The sequence below is a fragment of the Oryzias latipes genome, chromosome 24, assembly GCF_053564925.1.
Source record: "Oryzias latipes strain Hd-rR chromosome 24, Olatipes_Hd-rR_3.1".
Taxonomy (NCBI): Eukaryota; Metazoa; Chordata; class Actinopteri; order Beloniformes; family Adrianichthyidae; genus Oryzias; species Oryzias latipes.
Window position 1 is genome coordinate 19680904 of NC_136260.1, and position 27467 is coordinate 19708370.

The 27467-nt window shown below is 40.1% G+C and overlaps 1 protein-coding gene across 1 annotated transcript; it reads left to right on the forward strand.

Moving 5' to 3' along the window:
- The first annotated feature begins 415 nt into the window (after nt 1–415).
- On the forward strand, nt 416–26492 carry extl3 (exostosin-like glycosyltransferase 3). Its single transcript, XM_004083421.5, has 6 exons — nt 416–700; nt 15431–18062; nt 18327–18454; nt 20141–20285; nt 20371–20499; nt 24421–26492. The coding sequence occupies exons 2-6, from the start codon at nt 15927–15929 to the stop codon at nt 24628–24630; spliced, it is 2748 nt and encodes a 915-aa protein (XP_004083469.1). The 5' UTR covers nt 416–700; nt 15431–15926; the 3' UTR covers nt 24631–26492.
- Nucleotides 26493–27467: the final 975 nt, after the last annotated feature.

Below are 27467 nucleotides of genomic sequence, written 5' to 3' on the forward strand. Positions count from 1 at the left end.
ATATATATATATATATATATATATATATATAGAGGGAGACAGAGAGACAGACAGACAGACAGACAGAAAAGACAGACAGATTGATCGATGTGTAAAAACCATGGATGTAATGGTTCTGATTTTGATTTTTTTACTAACAATTCAATTTTCAGATAAAATTTGAACAAATGTTAGTACAATATCCATAGATTTGTACATTATAAGAAACTGTACATGTGTTTTTCTCAAACAAATGAAACAAGTTCAAGACATTATATATATATATATATATATATATAATTATATAGACAACAACCCAAAAACAACAAAAGGAGAAATAAAATAAAATAACATGGGGGTCTGGAAACTGGAATTAATAAATCTAAAGGTTCTACTATAAATATTTTTGTTTCTTACTTTGCTTCATTTCCACTCTTACCACCAGGGGGCGCTTGTTGTCATTTTCCCCAGCGGCTTGGGTCTGATGTTTCCCACAATGCTTTGCAGCATGCAGTCGCAGATGTTTGTCCAGCCGCCGTCGCTCCAACAATGCAGCCTGTAACGTTGCTGTGATCACTGCGCGATGGAAACACTGGAACTCCGCAGCCTTGTTTGGAGACAGCCGCCCTTTCAGCGTAAACTCTGAGGACGTCTCGCTTCCGCCATGGCCTCCGGGCAGCTCCGCCGCAGCTCGTAGACCATCCCGGAGCCTCCGCGGGCGGTGAGTAGCCTCTGAGGCTAAAGCTGCTCCCGCAGATCCGCTCACAGAGAGCGCCTTGTGTTGTGACCAGCAGCGGCTAGCCCGGGCTAGCTTATTTACCAGATGACACACATTCAGCCCGGGATTTTAAGGTTCTTTAGCAGTGTACAGAACTGTGACATCGCCTTTTATTCTCTTCTGTTTTTATTAGGTAGTGGACATTTCTAAAAGTAAATATAAATTAATGCCGAAAGCTGTTAAGTAAATATCTTGTTATCTGAGTTAAGCACACGTCGACCTGGACTGCAGCTTGGGCACCTTTGGAAATGTCTATTTATTTAAAATCCTAATGAATATTTCATTTGTTATCATTTCCTTTATTTGTAGTGATTGTTTCTCTTTTTATTTTTTATGTTTGTTTTTATTTATTTTTTACTATCCTGATCTGGAAACTTCATCTCCATCAGAAACATTTTCATAATTTATCCTTAGGATAAATTAAATAAATTTAGGATAATCCTAAACTATTAATAGCACAGTGTGGAGTATTTAGATTATTTGTTTTATTGCGTAAATTAAAACTCTATTTTCCAACACATGGTTACATAAAACATAAATAAATGCAATATATAATGTACCGCATCAACAAAAAAAATGAATTTTATTGATTAGAGTTCATTTAATTTAAATTAAGTGTACAGTTTTTCTTTTTAAACATGAATCTAGGTCATTTTAAATTGGTTAGTGCGATTTAAAGTCATTTCCTGTGATAATTTGTCTTATTTCTACTCCAATGAAAAATTGTGTTCTTACATGTTTTTGTAGCATTTTTCTCATGATAGGACAAATTTAAAGAGTATAAAGCTTAAAATTGCATTTCTGAGTGTTTCTTTATTCAGATAGTGGTGAATCGGGAGCAGATGAAGAAATACTGTTTGAAGTAAGAGCTTCTTTGTGATCTGTAAAAAAAACAAGCTCCCTGCTCCGCTTCATTCGGATTCATCCACCTGCAGAGAAGTAGATCTATGAGCGGATCCGTTTTCCTTGGCTGTGCTGGAGTCTGGCTCCAAACAGTATGGCTGGATAGCTCCAATGTTGCTCGCCCTTTCCGTTGCACCGGTCATGTTAGGTTGAGGGCTGTAAACTAGCAGGAGAGAGTGTAAACAAAGGGATGATGGGAAGTCAGAGTTGAATTTCCAATGAACTCTTGCTGCTCTGCAGAAACTATCTCCTAGAAAATGTTCAATTTGGGCTAAAAATAATATAATCATACCTAAAAGACCACTGGGGACACTTTGACAATAGATCAAAAAGATGATTGGAGCGGAACTTTAATCAATAAATCACCAGCTTTCAGTTGTTTCTGTGTTGTGGATGTGTTATTAGGGATTCCTCCAGTGTGCGTTCATTAAAGATCTAAGCTGAAAATTAGTGGTTGTTATGGGGTTTATGCATTATTCTTTTGTTAACATGACACATCTATTGAGGACTTCAGACTTATTTGGTGATTTTTAATGCCCGCACACACACACACACACCCACCCACCCACCCACACACACACACACACACACACACACACACACACACACACACACACACGCACACACAAAGTCTTGGGAAGAAAAGTGCTGAATCGGCAGACTGTGGAAACTCAAAGAGGTGAATGGTAAACAGTTGTGTGAAGGTCGTGTTCTGTGCAAAAACCGACAAAGCAGTTTTTTCTTTTTATATTTATTCTGGGATATTTGAGACTCTGCTTATGCACTCTAATGTGGATGTGGTTCGGATGTGTCACGTCTGTGGAAGTGTCCCCACTTATGCTGGAGTTGCCCGTTCTGTATTTGGCTTGTAAACGAAGCAAAAACAGTTTGTGATTATCCGACGGTCTGGACGACGCAGACAATGCTGCTTGTTCCTCATATTTCACTATTTAATTGGACAACACGGTGACTTAACGGGCTTCTGTTTTGCTGCTGCGGACCAGAGAATCGATCTTTTTACTCTGAGGAGTCGCTCTTGGAGAAATGATTCCTTCTCCAAGCCGTTAAATTTAGCAATTACCATACAATGGAACAAAGGGAAATAGAAAAATCAACATTTCATTTTTGAAACATTTTGCCTTCAAATTTCTTTTTTGGCACAGTTAAAAAAAAGAAATTTGCTTGATTTTTTTTAAATTTTTTTATTTACAATTACATTATTTACAAGTTTGATATCCACTGATTACATTTGAAAAGATTTCTACTATTTTAGGTTTTATTTATAATTAATGAAATTGTTCAAAAGCTTGATTAACTCCAAGAAAACTGGTAATGTCTGCAAATTTAACACAGTTGTCGCTGACATGGCTTTAAGTGAGGTGTCAGTGTTGTCATGGTAACCAACTCCAACATCCCTGAAGCGTTTTCTTCTTTCTAGTGTGTTTAAGACTGTTTGCGTTACAGACAGGATGTCATTCAGCAGGAAATTCTTCCAAACTCTGACAGTTTCTTAACTTCAGAACTGAAGTTCTGCACATCTGGGCTTGTTGTTTTGGCTCACTCAGTCCATTTATTGAACACATCTGGGATTTCCTGCTGTCATTAATTAAAATGGTGGCAGTTTGTCGCCAATATGGATGGCAGTTAAAGGTATTTTTGAAGAAAGTAAATAAATAAAACATTATTTTTTCTTTGATTTAAACATCTTAGTCAGATTTGTGTTTATCTGTTATGCCAGCAATACTGTAAAAACCACATTTGTTAAAGTTTTAGTCGTGTATGATGAGCCTTATAGACATTTAACTGAATCAGATGTCTCACATTGTTTAATATAGATATTGAAGATATTGAGATATTTCTATTCTGAATAAATTTGCATTAAGATCCATGGAAAATCCAAAAAGCACAAGTCATCATCACCTATTCTTTAATAAGTTCAAAATAAACTAAATCATTTTTCCGACCTTACTTAATCAATTTTTACCGATTTGTTGTTACCATGCAAATGTAATTGTTAGAAGTTTGAAATGCAGGTACAAGATAAAATATGTCAATGTTTCATTATAAACTCTTGCATTCTGGTCTAAAATCAGATCAAGATGAGTAGTTATTTGTAGTTTCTTTAGATCTAAACTGTACTATGAAAATTAAATGTAATCTATTTTAAAGGTTGATAAAAATAGTCACAGTTTGAGGCCTGATCTTTACAGTAACTCTAGTTTGTATTCATAATTCAATCTCATCAATGCTGTGGTAATAATTGTTTTTTCCTGTGATAAGAGTCTGGATGAACCATGAAATGGAAAGCTCCCCTGAGATTTTCCTACTTACTTGACATTCTGTTTTATGATTAAAGTTTGTTTTAGCAGCAAATCAGAGAGAAATCCTAACATGGCGTCGACTGCTTTAACCATTTTGTGCAGACGGCAGCTTTTTCAGCTAAATCATAATCTAAAAACTAGGATTTCCTTGCATACAAACGGCCATCTGCTTTCCCTCCAGTGGGCCTTATGCTACTGTCTGGCCTGATTTAATGTTGGGTTTCATCCACGTGTGCATGGCAGTTTTAAAAAATATATATAGATTTAACGCATCAACAGCACCGCGCCCCCCTCTCCCCTGCCAATTTTTTGTCGCTGCCGCCTTGACATGCTTAGTTTAAGCTACGTGCGTTTCAAGGACTTTAACAAGACAACTTCTAGCGGTGACAACGCATGATGTTGACACTCAGGTGCAATCACTTCTCGCGTACTACACTCCAGTAATTCTCTGGCGTTGCGGGCTAATCGTCCTGGCTCCGCTCCCACGATCCATCAGTGTCTGGAGGACGATGCTGGCGGGTTCAAGCGGCTGTTGTCAAGCTGACTTAATGTGCTGTGGACTATGTCTGGCTGCTTAGGAGAGAGTCAGGGAGCAGCAGCAAGGAGGATGCTGCTGCTGCTGCAGCTGCATCATCTGCTGCTGCTGCTGCAGCTGCATCATCATCTGCTGCTGCTGCAGCTGCATCATCATCTGCTGCTGCTGCTGCAGCTGCATCATCTGCTGCTGCTGCTGCATCATCTGCTGCTGCTGCTGCTGCTATGCCAAGATAACAAGATTATTTCAAAGTTGGAAAAGCTGGACTTTTACATCTTGGCTTTAAATGAAGCTGGTTTTGCCTCTTATCTGTTTTTGCAGCACAGCTTTTTACGATCAAGTAGACAAAAATCAAACATTGAAACTGAATGGCATCGATTTTTTTTTTTTGTGTGAAAGTTTTAGCTGAACATTTTGAGTTTTTCTGTTTGGTAGAATAAAAAAAAAGTTTCCCTATGACGAACAGCATAATAATGAATTATATGTTTTTGGCTCATTAATGAATAAGGAAACTTTGGTCATTGACTGTATATGAAAAGTGGACCGAGTGACCCCTCTGGCGTTCCAAACAGGAAGTACCCATTGGTTCCAAGAAGCCAAAATCCCATAGCCTTCTATAGAGAACTAAACAGCAATTACTCAGTCATTCTATTTGTCAGAATAACTATTCTTGATGTGCTTCCTCTTTTGAACATTTTCTTCCTTAGGGAAGCCATTTTTCTTATAGGTGATGACACACTCCAGTTCCCGTATACAGTCAAGGACTGACACATACAATGTAATTTGGTTTGTTGAGCTCAGTCTTTGAATTTAAAGTAGAATTTTCTCTTTAACATGTTTGCAAATATAATCATAAAACTGGTTCTATATGTATAGTAAGAGGAAGGCCGTGTCGACAGGATGTAAGTTACTTTAAAGGTTTAGCCAGACAGTTGCTGGGACTTTCTAACAAGTTCTATTTGTGGTTTCAGCCCAATTGATATTTAAAGTCTGGAACAGGGTGGCGTTGATGCTGGGAGACAGCACTGCCAGAGGTTTTGCAATTAGGTTTAGTTGTCAATGCCAGCTTTTGGAGTTACACTTCCACTCTCGGTGCAGGCGAAAGAGAACAACCTGCTAAATGTTCTTCCTATGGCGCTTTTTAAACGTCATTACCAGGCGGCACGAATCCTAAACCTGCTCGGTCAGGTGTGGACCATGAATCAAAAGCTTTCCAATAACAAGTATCCTCGAACAGTAAAGAAGACTTGCAGTATTTCACACTTTTAAAGTCTGGCACATAGTCTGGAGTGGAACCAGCTTCAACATAGCTGCTCTGTGGAGATATTTGTGATGCATGTTGTGGGTAATAAGAGCTGACAGGTACTGTTGCTATGAAAGGGTTCTGTCGATAGGACTGGTGATCTTTCACAGTTGTCCTTCACAACGTGGTCAAATTAGTCACCCTGCGACCTTACCTTATTTGGTTTCCACATTGCAAATGGGGCAGAAAAGACTATCAATCTGAAGGATGGTGGTAATGATAAATGTTAGCAACTTGCTTACAAGCAAAGCCCTCTGGTAGGTAGTTACACCAATGCTCAGGGTGCAGTTTTGAACATGGGATTAAAATTAGATGAATGATTTTGTTGTGGTTTTGAACCACACACCATAGCGAGCCTAGTAAAAGAACAGGCAGTAATTTAAGTGAAAAACTGCAAGAGAGAGAATATATAGGCTGTAAAAGGAGTCATGGAAGAAGTGGAATGACCAAAACAACGAGTTCTATTGTTATCTCTGCTTTCTTTCTTTACTTTTGTACCACTGAACCATCCTGTTTTTTCATCTGGTTGGTCCACTTTTTCCAGATGAAGGCTCATTAAAGTTTAGTGTTTCTTTCAAAAAGGAGGTCATTTAGGTTTGAAAATATCTTGAGCTTTCGAATAATCAAACAAATAAGTTTTATTTTAGGGTGTATTCAGACTGGAAAAGTCCATGCCATTGAACCAAATTCAGCGGACTCGGTCTGCTGAATTTGGTTCAGATCGAGTCCTGAAGCCTGTGTTTGGTCTGTGTTTGGTCTGAAATTTCAGAATAAAAGCACTTCCTTTGTAGATATACCAGTACTTAGGTTTTGGGTTAAAGTGTTGCAACTTATTGTGTTGTGAGTTATTGTGTTGTGTTGTGAGCTGTTGTGTTGTGGTGTGAGTTATTGTGTTGTGTTGTGACGAATTGTAGTATGTTATTTTGTGTTGTGTTGTGAAATCTAAAGTGTTGTGTTGTGACCCTTCTGGGCCACCGTAGGAAACGGCTATGAAGCTACACCAGGGCTCCAGACTGCGACCAATTGGTCGCATTTTGCGACCAAAATTTGAGAGTGTGCGACTGAATTTTACATCCAGTCGCACATGTGCGACCAGTAAATTTGCCTCCCCCACCCTTCGTATTTTTTTATACATTAAACGTGGAAGGGGCACGTCAATGATCAATGAAATAATCAATGAGACGCGAGTGCACAGGCACGCAGGCAGACACACACACTCGCGCACATACTCATTAAACGCGAGCACACTCTCGCGTGATGCCTGTGTGTGAGGCGGCCACTGCGTGTGAGAAGAATAGGGAAAGCCACTGTGAGTGGCTAAAATGCGTGTAGGGGGAGGGGCCTAGAGATAATCGAGCGCGCGTAAACATCTTTGGGAAGGAAACGGAGACAAATATCACAACCTGATATGTGCGTCTAAGCTATGGGTAAGCGAACTATTGATTCGTTCTTCCGACCTGCGGCTAGTGTACCAGTGCCAGAGTGTACAGCAGGGGTCTCAAACTCGCGGCCCGCGGGCTATTTGCGGCCCCCAAGATGATATTTTGCGGTCCCCGCCTTAATAGGAAGGTTTAATGTTACTGCAGCCCGCCAGTTTGTATGAATGACACTTTTTCATTGTCGTGCACGGAGCTGACAAAGCAACCAATCACAGTGGGGTATATGACTCTTGGGGGCGTGGCAATGACAGGGCTTGAAAGCAGGAAACCTGACAGCCCCCTCCCTCCCCGGACCACATTAAGAAGTTCCTTACTTTGCTTTAGAACGTATTTATTCGCTCGTGATTTTCTAAATACATGCAGTCCGTGCTGAACTTTTCTCTGGGTCACACAGACCCGGAGGAAGGTTTAGGTTTTGGTTACGGTTACGGCGGCGCATCAAACGGTTTATGCACGGCCGTTACGGCAGCACACCGCTCCCGCGGGAGTCGGGTCAGCTGAGGAGAATTAAACACGCTCGAGCAAAAACAACATTAGTTTTAGACTCACTGAAAATACGTGGGGAAAATGCAGCGATAGGCGTGTTTGAGATGAACCGGCACCTCGCCTGGATCGTTGGGGAGACCAGGCGGGGGGGCTGTGAGATGAAAGCGAATCTGCAGCAAGACTGAAGGAGAACAGGAAATTGGAGTTGTCCTTAACATTCAGTTTAGTTTTAATATTCTTCTCCCCCTTAGTATGATCTGTGTTATTATATATTTTATGATTATTTTAATATTTTGTGATGTATGTAGCCTTTTTTAATGAATTGGTAATTTAAATTATTTTAATTAATCACTCCACTACGAAAACCATCAGGACACATGTCCCATAATGCATTGTTTTGTAGTCTGTAGGGCAGCTTTCAGTCAGTTCAGTTTCCAGCTGTGTCCGGGTAGGTTTGCCCCTTGCTCCCATCCCTTTCTCGCGATATTTTTGTGATGATTGACAGTTCATGTTGGAGCAAAAACAAAAATATATGTCACACACCAGGTGATCTGCGCAGCGTTGAGTTCACCTGGGTGATCTCAAACACGGTTATTGTGCATCTTGGCTGCACCTATTTGGTGTCACAAAGATAAATTTCCATCCGTTTTCTTTACTTCTTTGTACTGTCGTGACAGCGATGGTGATGTCAGTTTACCTTCTTGTTGCATCTTCAAAAGTGCAGAATAAAATGTGACACTGAATTTGAAACAGCGCATTGTAATTTCTGGATCTATTATTAAAGTATTTATTAGTAATACAGTGGAAATTAGTAGATTTGGTTAGCATGTTGATTTACGGTATGCGCCCCTAAATTTTCTAGTTGTGCCCCTAAAATTTTCAGTTAGGGGCCACAGTGCTCCTAGTGAAAAAAGTTAGTCTAGAGCCCTGTACACTGTTTATGACATATAGTGTCGGGAAAACAGTGTGAGAAGCAATATGTATCACGTTAGAAATAGTTTCAATGATCCTGCGTACATCCAACCACATTTTAATCAGTTGCTTTTGTTGTTCCACTGCTTTGTTTACATCCTATGGTGGCCATTTCGGTTCAGTTGTTCTGCTCAGAGCACGTAGCCTATTCAGACTGAGGAAACTCAGTGCGAACCGAAGCTCAGTCCGATTGGAAACCAATACCACCTCGAAAGATGGGTCCGAGAGCGGTTCCTGGTACCGGGCCAGGGTGTATTCAGACTGAAAATTTGTTTTGGATTATTGGGGGGGAAAAAACTCTGGTTCACTGTAAGCAAACCAAATATGTCTAGTTTGAATACGCCCTTAATGTCCAGATTTGGAGCAAAGCATATTTACCACCATCTTGCTAAAATGACATTATTAACTTTTTCTATTATCTTTAACCTGCAACCAAAAACAAAGTGAGTAATTTGCATTGTTTTGTGGGGAGAGGATGCATACCTCTTTTTTTGGGGATGTTCTTTGTGGGAGTTTGTGAGTCCCAATATCCAAAAACACTAATTATGGGTAATTAAAGTAAAAAAAAAGTTCTGCATGATAAGTCTGAGGTTTCAGACAGTTCTACATGAGTTCTGGCTAAAGTTGTTTGTAGACATACATGGTCAAATGAAAAACCCATGGGACTTTATTATTAGATCTCCTCAGTGTGTGACTTCCATACCAGTCACTACTTGAAGCCTGGGAGTGTCTAAAGCAGTCACAGTATGTTGAGTATTTAAGCCTTGTGAACACGGAGAGACATTATCCCTAAATCAACTGGGATGTTTTCTGATGCCAGCGAATGATAATGACTTCAAGAGGAGATTCAAGTTTTTAAGCTGCTCTACAGACCCCGCCCCCCTGGTTTGGGGATAAAGTTGTGAAATTGTGTTTAGATTTTTGAATTTCCTTGGAAGATAATTGGGGATTTGTTGAAGTAGATGGTGAATGAAGCCTTCGATCATGTGTGGGAACGTTTATTTCACTTTATTGTTTCTAAAAACTCTTAGGTTGTGATGTTTGCAAGGTGTTTGTGATGATCCAATGGTCTAATGTTCTGTGCTTGTGTTTTTAGTACTGATTACAGGTGTAGAGAACCGTACCAATGGCACACTTCGGCTAACAAACTGACTGATCTGTGCCTGGGAACAAAACCAAAGCAACCAAATAATCTGTACTTAGGGGTGAAATAGACCCAATTTCTTCTGTTCCTTTTAGAAAATTCAATCATAAAATGTTTAGTGTTGACTTAAAAAGCCTGGGATTACATCTTTTTGGGTCATATTATCAAGCTTTACCTCGATGTCGTAAATTTGCATTTTCTAAAAGTTTTATCCTGACCATTTGATGCAGAAAAACATGTTTGGTCTCATTTTCTTTTTATTTCAGCAGTAACTGTGTGTTTTGATCCATTTTTTTTTCTCTGGTATTATATTTCACAAAAATGAATACAATAACTTCAGTTTAACAAACTTTTGTGAAATTTGATTCCCAAAACAAAACAGAAACTTTGTGCGATCTGGGACTTTGTGAGTCTGTTCTACTCCTAATTGGCGTCGAGTTTGTCAGTTCACCCAAGCTTAGCTAGAGACTCGTCTTCGCTCACCCCTGTGAGGCAGCTTTTAGCAGCTGTAGCTTCGTCAACACATTATTTGGTGCTGCAAAGCCAGAGGGATCATTTTTTTTATCCCAGAATTTTGCGAACATGTGGGATCACGACGTAAGACTTTAACAGATTGGAGGGCATTTTGATGGCATTTGCTTTCTTATTCTGTTTTTTCCTTCTTTGGCTGGAGAAAAATATGTATTCCTGTGAATGTAACGGCGCCTGTGTTTGTGCTGCTCTCCTTTGTAATCTTTGTCATATTGCAGGAGCTGTGGAGGTTGGACGGCGCCCATCTGTCATTATGGACCCATTCTTTCACCTTTTCTCTCGGCATGGCTTTCTCTATTTCTCTAGCTCTTTATCAGTTGCTGTCTGAGAATCATCAAATATTGCAGAGTTTTTGTGCATTTGTTTATTAGTAAAATGACAGAATTCTGCTTTTTTCCCCCTCATTTTTTGTCCTTTCGTAATTCAGTCTGAGCTATCAATTTAGGTCACATGATTGTAAACGACATAAAATATTTTAGAGTTGTTTAAAATACGTACATTGCGTTTTTTTCCCCTGTATATTTCAGAGATGCGCAGTATTTGTTTTAGCTGATATCTAATCTTTTTGTGATGAATAACCATGATAATACACTTAAAGGCTCAGAAATGTACAGTTACACCTCTAGTATTAACAAAACTAGTCACACAAGGAGATAAGCTGACAGGTTTTTGAAATCTGACCATTATTTTATAGAGTGTAGTCACCCCACTGCCAATAATGCACCCATATTATCTTGTATCCTTGGTATAAATTAAATTAAAGCATCTGTTTTGTTTGCTTGCTGAGATCCTGTTGTCTCTGGATGATGGGCGAAGTGGCCCCAAAATCACTAACTGTGATTTAAGACACTGGGTGTACCTTTCTGATATTAAACTGTGCTGCATCTTTTCCTATATTTGGGTTGAGTTGCATAAAACAGGGCTTTGCTTTGCTTTAGGCCTCTGCCTTTATTGGAGAAAAATGTTCTTGAACTACTGAATGATTTGATTCGTTGAAACTGAAGTTTGGAGCAAGAAACAATACTTGAAGTACAAGAGATATATACAAAAGAAATATGTCTACACATAGTCTGACGTACCACATAGATGTGATCTTTTCTTTCCCTTTTGAGAATTAGTAAGCAGAAAGATGTGTTTTTTGTTACTTTCTCTGGGTGCTTTGAATCTGACAGCTCTTCAGTCACCTTTCCAGCTCAACAGCGGATAAAGTCCTTGAATCGTTCAGTCAGCCGTCTATAGATGAGCGGCGATCCATAGCAGCAGCAGCTGCTCTCTGACAGTATGTTTGCCTTGAACCTTTTTCCCGGCACTTCCATAAACTCGGATAAAAATGTCTCCTTAATTATGAGGATGAGAGACAAAAACATTATCCACAAACATTCCTTTAGGAAGTGTGTGTGTGTGTGTGTGTGGGGGGGGGGGGGGGTCTTCATATTTTGAGGATTGTTTAAGTTAGTAAATACTCTAAAGGAAATTCTGTTTTAAAGTTTGAAAAAGACTATTTGTGGCATAGAAAAAAAAGGCCAAGTAGGCCACAAGCTCCCTTCTCCAAGCTCTTAGTAAAAGGGAGGGGAAGGGGGGGTGGGGTTGCCCTGCACTGACAGTTCTGCAGAAACTATGCTCTAGAAAATGACTTTAATGAAAATGATTTTATTAGCAGGATTGACCCCTATAGCTAAATTTAGGCCTGCACAATATACCGCAAATTTATCGCAATATCCAGCTCTGCAATATGCATATCGCAAAAGACAGTGAAAATCGCAATAAATCGTAAACCTTAAATGTGTTAATACAACCTTATGGCAGCTTGAAGCATTTAACGAATCAAATAAATCCCTTTATGCATTTGACCAATCGGATGGACGCCTTCACCTTGTTGACCAATCGGATGGAGGGCTATTATGTTAAATGTTTGTCTCCTATGTCAACGAGGGTTATTTGGAGTATAATTTTTAAACTGTTGCAATTAAATGGGAATGATGTTTTTGTTTATTTTGTTATTTGTTTATATACTGCAAATTATACCGTTATCGCAATATTAATCTTAAATATCGCATATCGCGAGTTTTCCTCATATCGTGCAGCCCTAGCTAAATTGTTAAAAATAAAAGCTTAGAAGTATTTATTTATGTGAAAAAAATGTTTTTTAATTAAAGAAATGTCAACAAAGTCCCCCAAACCTTGAAAAAAGCTTTAAAAATTCTTCCGACTGCAGACTGCACACTTGTATTATTTTTTTTAAATTATTATAGATTCACATAAACATGAGTCAAAGATAATAGAGGTAAAGAATCCTGTAAGCCGTTGCCTTGAAACCTACACACTTTTAGAAGTGAGACATTACAAGAAAATGTAATCTCTTTCCTCATTTTTTTTCCACTCTTTGTTCCTACGGGAGATTTTCTGAACTTGGGTGTAATAAAAAAGCCATTATGCTGGTTGGTCGTTACTGTCAGCACTGAACTCCCTCAGGCCGTCTCTCCGTCTGTCAAAAGCTCACATGCATCACAAATTGCCTAATAGACACGTTTGCGCTGAACCTCCTTTACCGTTTTATGGAAAGTGCTCGTTTTGTGGCCCGTTTCTGGACGGAGGAATTTCAGAAGAGCGCAGAGACTGTTCAAACATTTATACAAGTGTCTGCCCTCTAATGTCTGGGAGCCCCCGCTTTCTCCTCCAAGCACCTGCTGCTGTCACTCTTTTGACTTTGGATTTTTTTATTCAGACTGCTGGAATAATTGCTTATTCATGCATGACCGTTATTTGGAAATGATTACTCTTTAATTTCTCCTTTACTTTCACGACTTTCTTCCTGATTTATGTTGCTCTCCGTGTTATTCATAAGCCTTGCAGCAACTCGCTGACTGCATACTCTGCTTCGTGCTCACCGTCCATCATGTTTCACCAAAGTTTTTTGTTTTTGTTTTTTATCTGGGTCATCAGCTCTCTGCCCCACTGAAGACTCTGGAATGTGATTTTTGCTCTGCCAAAAAGAGGTTTAGTCTAAATTGAGTAAATGCTGATTTTGTGCATGATTACGGTACTATTTCCGCTGGAACGTTCAGAAATGATTCTGGCCTGGAGTGAACGTAGGCTGCAATCCCTGTTGCTGTAGGGCTAGTGTTGAGAGGGGAATGCTCGCTTTATGTTACGGGTTAACGGCTCCATCAGCTGCTCCTTATAAACTTAACACCAACCGCCAACCTGTGTCCTCTGTGCAGACTGAAGCCACATTAAAACCACTGAGACCTACTAAAGATTAGAATCCTAGAATGGAACAGAGATTTGGGTTTATCTGTGCGCTGCAGAGACATTTGAGCCGGCGTGTTTCTGGATCCAGATTAGGGGTTTGGTAACATCTGTCTGCCATTCCGTCTGTGACGGTTTCAGCCATGCAGCAATTAATCAGACTGTTGTAGTAGCTGCCTCTGGGTCAGTTCGGCCCCTGGGGCTGTGCAGGGGAACAATGGTCAGCTTTCAAGGCTTCGTGGGACCTGAGAGTGTTTGCTGCTGGAGCTTGTTCCTAATAACCACATAAAGAGTCTCCATGGCGGGAGGAGTTTGGTGTCTTATTCATCTTGGTGTGGGTCTTTTTTTACAACATACATGAAATATTAAAAGTAAAGGCACATTTTATTTCAGCTTTTAAACCTTGGAGATGAATTTTGATTTATTGCTGCCACTCTGCAGAAACAGGTTTTTTTTATTTAGACTAAAAATGGCATAATCATAATTAAAAGAACACTGGGAACACTTAAAATAGACCAAAAGATCAATTTAATGACTTCCATAAAACAATCTAACTGTGTTAGATTTTTCTGTGGAAGAAGAGTTTGAACTTCCCGGTTACTCTGGTAAATCTGCGACATTTTAGCACCAGCGGCTCCTCCATCCTGGCCGTCCGTTTGATCTCACTTTTTCCTGTTTTTAGTCTGTTTGGCACTCGGCCCATCAGCTGATGTCGGCTTCCCAAAAATGAAAAATTGAAACCTCTGCAGGGTTTTTGCGTGTGAAGCAGCAACTTACTCCCCTGTGGATGTCTGACTCTTTCCCTCCGCTGAACCGATGCAGGTGATTGTGCATCACAGTCTGCGATGGACTGCTATCAAAGATGCTCAGTAATTTAAGGCAGGAAGGCAGGAGGCAGCCTTTAATGAGCTTTGCTAGAGGTGTGCACTCTCCGAGTTCCCTAAATTTGTTCTCTGTGTGATGAAGATGCAAATTTGCGATACCTTGCCATGTTTCTTCCCAACATAAGCAGTCTTTTAAAGGTTAAATTGCTTAAAAAGTGTTGGTGTATATGTATAAACCTAGACATTCATTAATAGCACATAAAGACCTTTGCTAGCTGCATGGCCTAAACGTCTTGCATATGTAAATCATTTAATTGACTAATGGAATTAAATCTTATCTGTCAAACTGAATTAATAAACACACTATTTAAGTCACAACAAATAAATTAACAGAATAAAAAATTTACTTAAAAGCAAACTTTTAATATTTGAAGTCAGTCTGCTTTAAAAACCCTGTCCAAAGAAAATGGCAAGGGACAATTTGATGTTTTTAACATGTTCCTGTGGCATATTTCTGATAATGGAGGACAAATGTTAAGACAATATTGCTTAAAGTTGCATTTCTGAGTATTTCGTTCGATGGATCCACTTCTAAACGATTAGATCCATGTACGTCTTTGTTTTCTTCGTCTGAGCTGGCACAAAACTCCAAACTGTACAGCTGGATAGCTCCAATATTGCTCGCCATTTTTGTTGCCCTTGTAATTGTTGCGGGTGGGAGGGGCTGTAAGTTAGCGTGTAAACAGATGAGTGATGGGAAGGGGAGGCAGTGTTGCTCTGCACCAACAACCCCGCCCACAACTCAAGAGGTGAATTTCTAATGAACTCCTTCCATTCTGCAGAAATTTTGTCCTAGAAAATGACAGTTTTTTTAATTTTTGAGTAGGAAAATGGATGTTTAAGAGCGCAGTTCTTTTTAAAGATGTATTGTTTCTCATTGGTTCTTCTCTTGCTGTTCTCTTTTAGGTTTCTCCGTCCAACACCATCAATGGAGCGATAGGAAGAACTGAGAACACATGCTATCGCCACTTTTGGAGAGCACCCTGGCAAAAGTTTCAAAATGAACACGATAAGGAAAGCTCCACCTCCCTGCAGTCCTGCTGAATTGTGAGCAGCCATGCCATCCCTGCATCACTTAACACGGGACAATCAATTTTTAGCACAGTTTCTTTTCATAGATTTGGAGAATAACTGAAACCCACTATAGAAATGGCATCGACGTATGTGGGACGTAACGCAGAGTACATATTGGAGTACAGGTGAGGCTCAGCCCCAAATCCCCAGGAATTCTCAAAGCACCCAGACAGCTGCGGATGACTTTCCCTGAAGGACAGAGTCAAATCCCAGCTTTCATCATTTAATATCCAACCCACTACCTCATCGACAAGGTCAGTTATGGCTGCTGCTGCTTCCCGTAGCAACAGTTCCTCAGTTGACAAAGTGACAGACTGAAAAGGCAAAGATGCAGCGTAACATTAATGGGGTGGGTGTTGGAGGGCAGCCATGGGTGTTGCGGCGCGTGCGTCTCACGTGGCTCAGTTTCATGCTCTTCTTCATCTTGGTGTTCTTTCCTCTCATTGCTCACTACTACCTCACGACCATAGATGAAGCTGGGGGTCCCGACAAGCGCATCTTTGGGCCGCGACCTGGCGGCGAACTGTGCGAGGCCAAACACGTGCAGGACTTGTGCCGCATTCGTGAGTCGGTCAGCGAGGAGCTGTTGCAGCTCGAGGCAAAGAGGCAAGAGCTCAATGGCGAAATCGCCCGACTGAACCTGCGGATAGAGGCGTGCAAGCGCAGCATTGATAGTGCCAAGCAGGACCTGCTGCAACTGAAGAATGTCATCAGCCAGACAGAACATTCCTATAAAGAACTGATGGCCCAGAACCAACCCAAACTCTCACTACCCGTACGGTTACTGCCAGACAAGGACGACCCAGGACTACCACCACCAAAGTCTGCGCGCTTCTGTCGCCTACGTTCCTGCTTTGACTACTCCCGCTGTCCTCTTACATCTGGCTTTCCAGTGTACGTTTATGAAACGACGTCCTACCCGTGGGGAAGCTATATTGACCCATTGGTGAAACAGGCTTTTGCTTCATCTGTAAAAAGCAACATTTACATAACGGACAACCCTAGCATCGCCTGTCTTTATGTGGTGCTTGTGGGGGAGATACTCGATTCTTTCTCTCCTCCTCCGTCTCCTTCGGAGTTGGAAAAGCAACTAAAAGCTCTTCCCTACTGGAGATCTGATGGACACAATCATGTACTTGTGCATCTTTTTAGAAAGTCCATGACCCAGAACTTCCTGTACAATGTGAGCACAGGACGGGCAGCAGTTGCTCAGTCCACCTTCCTGGAGCAGCAGTTTCGTGAGGGCTTTGACTTGGTTGTGTCTCCACTGGTCCATGCCCTTTCCGAACCAAACTTTTTGGAAGTACCACCACAAGTTCCTGTAAAAAGGAAGTACCTGTTCACCTTTCAAGGTGAGAAGCTGGAGTCTCTGAGGAGCAGCTTACAGGAGGTCCCGCCTCAGTCTTTTGAAGAGGAAATAGAGGGGGATCCGCCGGCTGACTACGACGATCGCATAATCGGCACCTTAAAAGCGGTACAAGACAGCCACCTGGACCAGGTGCTGGTTGAGTTCACCTGCAAAAACCCAAGGGCAAGCTTGCCAACAGAGTGGGCTCTATGTGGAGAGCGAGAAGACAGGCTGGAAGTTCTCAAGGTTTCGACATTTGCTCTGGTGATCGCTCCAGGGGACGGACAGTTGGTGGCTTCAGCGGGCTGCAATATGCGGCTGTTTGAGGCCTTAGAAGTAGGAGCCATCCCAGTCATTTTGGGGGACCACAGCAAACTACCGTACCACCAGTTTTTACACTGGAGTGAAGCAGCCATTATTGTGCCCAAGCCTCGTGTCACGGAGCTTCACTTCCTCCTGCGCAGCCTGTCGGATAATGACATGCTGGCTATGAGGCGGCAAGGACGCTTTCTGTGGGAAACCTACTTCTCAACTTCAGAAAATGTTCTAAACACCATTTTAGCCAGTATCAGAACCACCATCCAAGTTCCTGCAGCACCCATAAGGGATGAACCTGCACACGAGATTCCTCACAAGGCAGGAAAGCTGGCAGGAACTGATGCCAACTTGGCTGATAACGGAGATCTGGACCTGGGTCCCGTAGAGACGGAACCTCCCTATGCTTCTCCTCGCTTTCTCCGCAACTTCACATATACAGCTGCAGACACGTACAGAGCATGGAACCGGGCCCCGGGGCCTTTCCAGCTGTTCCCTCATACTCCTCTGGACCCGGTGCTTCCCTCTGAAGCCAAGTTCCTGGGATCTGGGAATGGTTTCAGACCTATCGGTGGGGGCACAGGAGGCTCTGGTAAGGAGTTTCAGGCTGCTCTTGGTGGGAATGTGCCACGAGAGCAATTCACCGTGGTCATGCTGACGTATGAAAGGGAAGAGGTGCTGATGAACTCTCTGGAGAGGTTGAATGGACTCCCATACCTTAACAAAGTGGTAGTGGTGTGGAATTCACCCAAGCCTCCTTCTGAAGACCTGCTATGGCCAGATATCGGCCTTCCTATTGTGGTGAGTGACACTCATTCATCTAAGTGTTTCTAAAATGCACAGACACTTGAAAATGTTTTTGGTATGTTAGATCTTATGCAAACTTTTCTGTTTTTTTTATATTTGGATCCAGGCATCACTTCAATACTGAAAAATATTGAGCCCCTCAAGATGTTTTTGAATTTAGTACTTTTCTCTAAAAAGATGCAAGTTTAAATGTTTTCCTTGTGTAGCATTGAAAATGTTTTGAAGAGTTGCTTTTCCTGAACTTGCTTGCACCTACAGGTCGTTCGCACAGAAAAGAACAGCCTAAATAACCGCTTCCTTCCTTGGGACGCCGTGGAAACCGAGGCCATCTTGTCCATCGATGATGATGCCCACCTTCGCCACGATGAGATCATGTTTGGATTTCGGTCAGTGAAAACGCGAGTGATGATATCTACATTCAGATGTTCTTTCAGTTCAAAGGGGGGCTGTGTTTGAACTTTATCTTAAAAATCAGGACGATAGAATCTAAGCTGAACTTGTGCTTCACAGCAAATGTGTTTTAGAAAAACCAAGCCAAATGCCAGAAAAATAACTATGACACTGTTTTTTTAATATAACTAAAAGCTGTTTTGTCACACATGAGTGTATCTTTAAAAACTGATCTTTCTGGTCCAAAGCATCCAATCCTGGTATAACATACCAACCAGAAAATGTATCTACACTGATCTAAAGATTTCAGAATTATGTGGAGACTTTGATTTAAGACAAAAAAAAACATGTTATGCTAGATAAAAAACAAAAGTCCTCTTTTGTTCAAATAAAATACTCAATAATTTCCTTTAAAGCCATTCCATTAAGTTAAAAAAATGATCTCAGACTGTTTTGGCTTTTGCTTAGCAGTTATAAGCAAGAATGATTATTCTAACCAATAGAATGAGTGACTAATAGATGTTTATTTCTATAGAAGTCAATGGAATTTTGGCTTTTGGGAACCAGCGGGAACTTTCTGTTTGGTCACTCAGTCCAGTTCTCATGTATAGTCAACTGAATGTTCATCATGATCCCCTCTTGGAGAAGAGCATGCTTGTTATGAAAAAAATCCAAAATGGTGGCTATTTTATTTTTATATGGCAGCCATAAATTCAATTATTACAAAGAATATTCCATTAAATTTTTCCCCCAGCCTTACCAATATGCACAAAATATCTTTCAACTTAAATTCTTGGATTTTTCTGTGACAAGCATACATATCTAAGAGAGGGGATCAATTCCATATTTAGTGCTCGTACTACAAAATTCACGATTCTTTTATTAAGCGGTTCCAAAAGCCGTAACACTCAGTTTTAGTAAAATCAAAGTCATCCCTAATGGTTATAAGTAAATCCATTTGTTTAATAAGACATGGTTGTTTACATATTTGGCTCCTCTTCAAGATTTTTTTAGCAAAGATCAAAAAGGTTCAAGAACAATGCGGTGTAAGGGCAGATGGGTTCTCTGTATCTTACCTTCACTTTCATACCTTAAAAACCAAAGCTACCATCAAAAGAATTAAGCGACGAAACATTCTGCTCCGCTGTGCCGGCGCTCCACTCCTCCCCTCCAGACGGCTGTACAGCTGTGAAGGAGAGCGGCGTGTCCAGACAGGCGGGCAAAATTGCTTTTGTGTTTGTGTGCGCGCACAGGGTCATTTGTGAAGAATTATCCCCAACTCCCCCAAAATTACTGAGGAATGTTTCCTCAGATGAACTTCAGCCCAGGCTGCACTGCTGCTGACTTTTTTTGGGTGGTTTTGCATGAACTCCCTGTGGACAGAACTTTGCTTTTTGAATCTCCAGAGTCTTGAGGAGGAATTCTAATAATCTCCTCTCAGAAAGTGAAACAGTCGACTCATTTTATGTCCTTAACTGGGAGTCAATTATTGTGTTTTTATTTTAAATAACTAAAAACTTTACTTTAACTAATAAACAACAGAATAGTTACACAAATTAGATACAAAATATTTGATACAAAAACATTCTCAGTAAAAATGAAATAAAGGTTCTTTAATTTGAAATTGGATTGAGTTAGTCAAACCTCAGTGGTGTCAAATAGTGTTTTCTGGTCTCTTTCAGAGTGTGGCGTGAAGCCAGGGATCGCATCGTGGGTTTTCCTGGCAGGTACCACGCATGGGACGTCAACCATCAGTCCTGGCTTTACAACTCCAACTACTCCTGTGAACTCTCCATGGTGCTGACAGGAGCTGCCTTCTTCCATAAGGTTGGTAACCACACTTTCCAAAAACGCCTCCTCCAAAATTCATCGCTCACTGACCCACTCCACCTGTACGTTTACGTCCTTGTAGTACTACGCCTACCTGTACTCGTACGTGATGCCGCAGGCCATCCGAGACATGGTGGACGAGTACATAAACTGTGAGGACATCGCCATGAACTTCCTGGTTTCTCACATTACCCGCAAACCACCCATCAAGGTCAGAGAAGAAGCACGCCGGCAGATCGTGTTTAGCTCAGAAAGCCTTTTTGTCCTTCCCAGGCTCTGTTTTTATTTTTGCCCCTTTCCCCTCGCTATTACTCAAACTGACATTTCCAATATCCTGCCCACAAATTATTAATCAAAGGTACAGGATCGAATTAGGATGTTACACCTGAGTTTTTCTGGATTTTACAGGAAGATTTATTAGTGGAAACCAATTTTATCGCCAGACAAAATCATTTTTACTGAAATTCTTTTAATAAACTACACACATTTAAAGTTCTGTCTGGCAAACTGAGGTTATTTCCTGGAGGCTGTGGAGGATCTGTGACTAAGGACACCTCCAGTTTTTGGATTTGAATTGTTGTGGAGATGCATCAACACGTAAAAATGGGAAAAAGCCTCAGAATTTATGAATTTGGGGTTCAAGAGCTTAGGGTTAAATGAAAGTTTCTTACAGTTGGGGAAACATCTCGATCAACGTCGTCACCTCTTTTTTTTTATTTTTATTTATTTTTTTTACAAATAAAAAAAGGCTCTTCTTAATGTAATTGATCCTGTTTTAGGCAGAAATATTGTTAAAATTTTGGAAAACAGTAGATCTTTAAAATTGTTAATTCTCAAAGTAACATCTCTTAATATTTATGAAATTCAATGATTATTTGTTGAAGGCACTTGAATGTTTGTTTTTAAAATAAGGACAAAACAAAAAAAAAAGCATGCAGCAGGGCTGGGCAATGAATCGATTTAATTGATTCATCTGAATCTGTTGTTTCAGATGTTTTAATTTGGGGGGAAAGTGATCTTGCGTTGTTCAGACTAAAATCAGTCCACCAGTCTCTCGCGAAGCACAGCAGCAAGCAAAGAGGAGCTAAAAAACAACACTAGCACCGCGAGAAGCGCCCTGTAACTTCTGCTAGATGCCTCCGTGTTGCTTTCAGTTTAAGCAGATGAAGCAGCAGAACATGTTTTACCACAATCCAAAAATTACTGCAGGATAAAACTGCTAGACTTGCAGCAGCAACAGAAAGTTTCATAAAAAGTGTTGATTTGGAGACAGCGGTGTCGTTACACACTGATGCTACAATGCTATGATGCTATGATGCTGTGTTAATGAGCTGTTCCGCGTGCCGCCTACATGTGATCACGGACCGGTTTAAAGTCGGACTGTATTTTCAGGAAGCGGACTTTAAGACGTGATTGAAAAATGCAACAAAATGTATTCATAAAACACTCATAAAAACTGACTTTAATAAATATAATAACAGGCAGTGTGCATGGAAGATTATTATTTATAACATTACAGAGCTAACCCCCCCTCGTGAGAGTGCTGCATCTTTACTGTCGATAGCAAGAATCCAAAACATTTTCATATTTTTAGGCTGTTCTGGTTATGATTTAATGTAAAAATGAATCAACTGGAGGCAGAATTGGTTAAAAAGTACTTTTTCTGTCAATCTGCTCCCCTTTAGTAAATCTGTGCTTGTTTTTCTCAACATGTTTGAATTTGACAAACAAAAGGGGAGGGCAAAGATTGATTAGAAATCAACGCAGGAGTTCCTTGGAATAAAGAAACTGTTGTTTTTATCTGGTGTTTTCATTATGTTGCGACTTCCTCTCTGTTTGCATTTAACCTAACATCAATTTTTAAAATGACAACTATAGTCTAATGAAATCTTTTGGTTGGTAGATTTTTTTAATCTATCGACCAACGTGTCTGGTGAGTCAGAACTGAGATTTTGGTCTCTGGGGTTGTGACTTCAAACATGGAGCATCAAACGCAGCACAAACCGTTTCAAGGCTGTTGCTACAAGAAATGCTGTACCGGGTGAAAACTAGTCTTTCTCTGTATGAGATGCTCAGGCTAGCGGGAGCTCACAAAACCTCTGCTGCTTCTTCAAACATTTTTACAGCTTGGATTCAGTTGAACTCTGTGCGTTAAAGCCAATGTTATTAAAATAAAATAGTTTTTGTCAAATATACTCTGTAATTTGTAATTTTTGTTAAAGAAAGTAAAAGCAGGGGGGTAACATCGATTAAAATCGAATTTGGAATGGAAAAAAAAATTGAGATTTTTAGTTTGGTCTCATGCATTTCTGAAAACTGGAACTCCAAATTATTTTTTCTGTGACTCACTGAAGCAGAAATGATTTCAACAAAAAGGACACTGATAAGTTCATCTGTAAAGGATTTTTAGAAAGCCTCCTGTTGAATCATGAGCTCTGAACATTCTGACAGAGGCTACAGTAAAAGCCAAACTCTTCATCTAATTAAATTCAACCCGACAGAAACTCTACTTTTTTTCCCATTAGAAAAATACAGGAAATAATGTCTTGAAGGCTGGGTAAAAAAACAAAACAACACTATAATAATGAGAAAATAGCACTTGGACCAACACACAAACTTTTGCGTCCTTTTTATTTTTAACAACTCAGCTAAGATAGAATAAAAGTTTATTGATCTCACAATTAATTTAAAAATGTTCTGTAAAATCTCAACTTTATGTTTCTTGCACCAATATTGTTTTTTCAAAATGATTAGCAACCCATCATTAATATTTGTATAGCTCCTGTAAACATGAATTAGAAAAATAAGATTGTATTTAGCTTGAATGTTTCTCCTCTGTTTCCCAAACATGTCAATTTTCTGATTGTCTTTTGGTTTTTGTCACGTGTCATCATGAAAACTTAACCACTACTAGGCCTGCACAATTCATCGCAAATTTATTGTCATCGCAATTTCAAGCTGTGCAATATACATGTTGCGAAAGTCGGCGAAAATTGCAATAGATGGTAAACCTTAAATGTGTTAAAACAATCTTGTGGCAACTTGAACTATTTAATGAATTGAATAAATCCTTTTATGCATTAGACCAATCAGATGGAGCCCTTCACGTTGTTGACCAATCAGATGGAGCTCTAATGTTAGATGTTGGCCTCCTAATTAGACGAAGGTCATTTGGAGAATAACTTATAATTGACTCTAATTTAATTTAAACTTTTGCAGGGAAATGGAATTTTTTTTGTTGTTTTTGCTTTTTGTTCATTTATCGCAATCTTCCCAATATTGATCACCAAGATCGCATATCGCAAGTTTTCCTCATATCGTGCAGCCCTAACCACGACATTTATGCTCAAACTTACAACGTGAGAGATTAAGGTTAACAAAACTCCTTAAAAGTTTTACAAACTTTCAAAAAATGGTATTTGCAAAGATTTGGTTGAATAAATTAATTTTGAAATGAGTTTTGAAAACAACCTAAAGCTAAAACCACAATAGTTTGTAATGAATGTCTTTAATCTGAGCAAACATTTGCACCTAAATGTGATTCATGAACCTTTTTAGTTATGAAAATACATTAATGGAGACTAGGCCTGCACAATATACCGCAAATTTATCGTTATCGCAATATCAAGCTGTGCAATATGCATATCGCAAAAGACAGCAAATTTTCAATAAATGGTTACCTTAGATGTGGTCAAACAATCTTATGGCAGCTTGAAGTGTTTAATGGATTGAAAGAATCCCTTTCTGCATTTGACCAATCAGATGGACCCATTCACGTTGTTAACTAATCGGATGGCGCCCTATTATGTTGTATGTTCGCCTCCTATGTCAACAAGGGTCATTTGTAGTATAATTTTTAAGCTGTTGTAATGGAATGGGAATAATATTTTTGGTTATTTTCCTAATTGTTTATATACCGCAAATTATATCGTTATCGCAATATTAATCACTGATATCGCATATCGCGAGTTTTCTTCATATCGTGCAGCCCTAATGGACACTAACTACGAAAGCTGCAAGGATAAAATAAGTACCGGTAGTTGATATATTTATTTAAAAAACAAACAAACAAGCAGGTGGTGTAAACATTAAGGAAACCTGAAGATAATGATGGATCCTTCTGCTACCTCAGGTGACCTCTCGTTGGACCTTCCGCTGCCCCGGCTGCCCTCAGGCCCTTTCACACGATGACTCACATTTCCACGAGCGCCACAAGTGCATCAACTTCTTCGTCAAGGTCTACGGCTACATGCCGCTGCTGTACACGCAGTTCCGCGTGGACTCGGTGCTGTTTAAGACTCGGCTACCCCACGACAAGACCAAGTGTTTCAAGTTCATCTAGAAACGGCACAAACGCAGAGTGGATGTAAGGATGGGGAGGCATTTTTAGAAGTGAAAAAGGAAAGACGATTAAATGAACTGACACGGAAAACCTTCAGGTTTCGCCAAGTTAAGAAGGACGGAAGCTGCTTTTTCCCACCCTTTTCAATCACACTCAACCACTAGATGTCATTTGCACCTCTAACCTGCCTGCTGGCGAAAGAGACGCCGCCGTCTGCGAACCTGGAGGCAGTCAAAGCAGAAAACCGTACGGTTGGAAACTGTACGCCTTGTACATGAGAAGCACTGACAGTCAAAAGTATTTTATTGAACTCCTAGTTTTCTTTTTTAAAATAATGTTTAAATGTGTACATCTGTGTGGGGTTAGCATTTTCCAGAGCATCCGCCTGTGGAAGACCAGATCAAGAGAAATGGTCCGGCCCAATCACGTTTAGGAAGAGTTTCACTGCAGCTGTCACCATATTGCCTCAGATCTGCCATCCAAACCAGCCGTCATGATGTTCCACCAACGTGATCTGCACTCTGTGATGTGTCAACTGTTTGTAAAAATGGTTTTAGGGTCATCCTTTTGACCGGAACAGCAGGAATAATAGTAGGTTTTGATGTTAAACTAAGGCTTTAATCATGCAGAATGTTCTTCAGTGAAAAATGAAAGATGAAAACAGATGAACAGACTGAAAAATGCGGGGAAAAATACACGCTTGTTTTCTGGTGGAGATCAATAACTTTCCCAGTTGAGGTTGCTAAATGAGAAACCACAAGCACTTCTGGCACTGACTGATGCATCACAGATCATTTTAAGAGTCGGATTATTTCAAGACTCTGACTCCGTTGCCAGGAAACCCGATGGTAGTCCAGAGGACAGACGCGTGAAAATCCCAAGTTATATCTTTTTTTTTTATGTTAAACAGATTTGAGATTTAAACCCATATTCTGGTTTATCAGAAGATTTCTTTTCATGAAAGAGTTTTAACATAAAGATTTGTCACGCACAAATATTACACATATCCCACAATCTTTATCTATTCTCCACCTCTGACTCAAGCGCCACTTCTCCATGTTGCCATGCATCTTGATGAATGTCTTCTTTGCCAAATTGGTACGACGTTTGCAGCTTTACAGCATCGTTTGGAGGATGCCCGTAGACGGGATGCTGTCTGGTACAACATCACTGCATGGTACTTTTATGTCAAACCACTGGAGCGTAACTCCTGTTAGAAATCCAAAATCCTACACTACAACATGGCAACTTTAACCGAAAAGATAAACTGGTGTTTTCTTTGTGCCCCTTGTAACAGTGCTTTCATGAACCGAATTTACAAATATAATTGTTTATTTATTGAAAACATCATTAAAGATTGTTTTTTTTTTTAAACAGAGAAATGCACTAAAGTGGAAAGACGGTGTAGTTTCTTGTTCCACATCACACAGATCTTTGGCGAAAAAAAAGATGGAGCCTTTAGTTCTCTGAAGTCTTAATGAAATGTTTTTTTTCCAGAGACCACAAAAGGATAAAACCCAGATTTTAGTTTTTTTTGCTAACTTGGACCCATCTGAGCACTTCTAAAGGAGCCTTGGGAGCCGCTTAATTTACCCATCAGGCTTTTAACGCCTCCTCCAGGCTTCGTCTTTTTGGTCCCCTGGTGATTCAGATCAGCAGCAGAACTGGTTTTCCGTGGCTCAGAGCTGAACGACTCCACCCTGTGTGCTGTGAAGACAACTGAAACCACATCCTCCGGGGTTTGACACAGAACACCGGGCGTGGCTTTAGTCACCTGCTACGAGCACCGGATAAGCAGCAGCATCAAACGGGATCGGAGGTCAGATGAATGAAAATTAAAGGCTTTTTAAGAAAACCACCAACTGTCTCCATTTTCCTCTGATTTCTTTACAATTGAACTTTCTGTTTGAGGAACAGATACAGAAAAGAGTCAACATTAGAATGAGTAAAGCTGCAGCCCTCCTGGTTAGTCTCAAATTCATCCTGCATGAATGTTTCTAAAAGAAAAAAGTAACTGCTTTAATTGGTGGGTTGGGTTTAGTTTTGTCCGTTTAAATGGGTTAAAACTTGTTTGATGAATTCAGTGTTAAACTAAAGCAGATTTCTAAAAATGCCTAAGTAATTCCTGCTTTTGAACAAAATTGTGGTTCTGCAGAAGCCGGTTCCTCCATGCGTAAAAAAAGGGAAAAAGTCACAACTATTCTGCAATCTTTTAAGGAATAAAAGTGAAAGAATGAATCCAAGCGGGACGGCATATATGCAGGCGAGGTGTGACTGCAGCACCTCCCGCCCACATGGAAGCTTTCAACCTGACGAGAAGAGGTGAAAAAACATGGATCCCCGCGGCTTCAGAGGGATGAAGCCACTGAAACAGGTGTGGCTGGGAAATCACTGGTCGTCCTTTCAGTGAGGGGGGGGGGATCTGCGTGCAATGATTAAAACCTTGTTTTTAAGACATTCAAAAGCAGGTTTTAAGTTGTTTTAACTTTTCTTTTCTTCGCTTTTTTTTTCCAAGCTTTACTCAATAAATATTTCTTATGCAAGTCTAGAAAAAAGTAAATTATTAAAATGAGCTAAAATCCGTACACTTCAAACTCTAGACAATAGAGGAACTTGATTTAAGACTCAAAAAATGCTTGATTTGGAAAATGGCCATAAGACATTTAAAGACATTATTTTGGAAACAAAAATTTAGATTTATGTTCTAAGAAATAAGAGCTAGAATTAGATTTAATGAGGATTTATCAAGAGAGATGGGCCAACTTGGACTGAGATTCACATTTTGTTCTAAAACGAGTCATTTCCACTTATAACATAGTTTTTTGTCACAATAATCA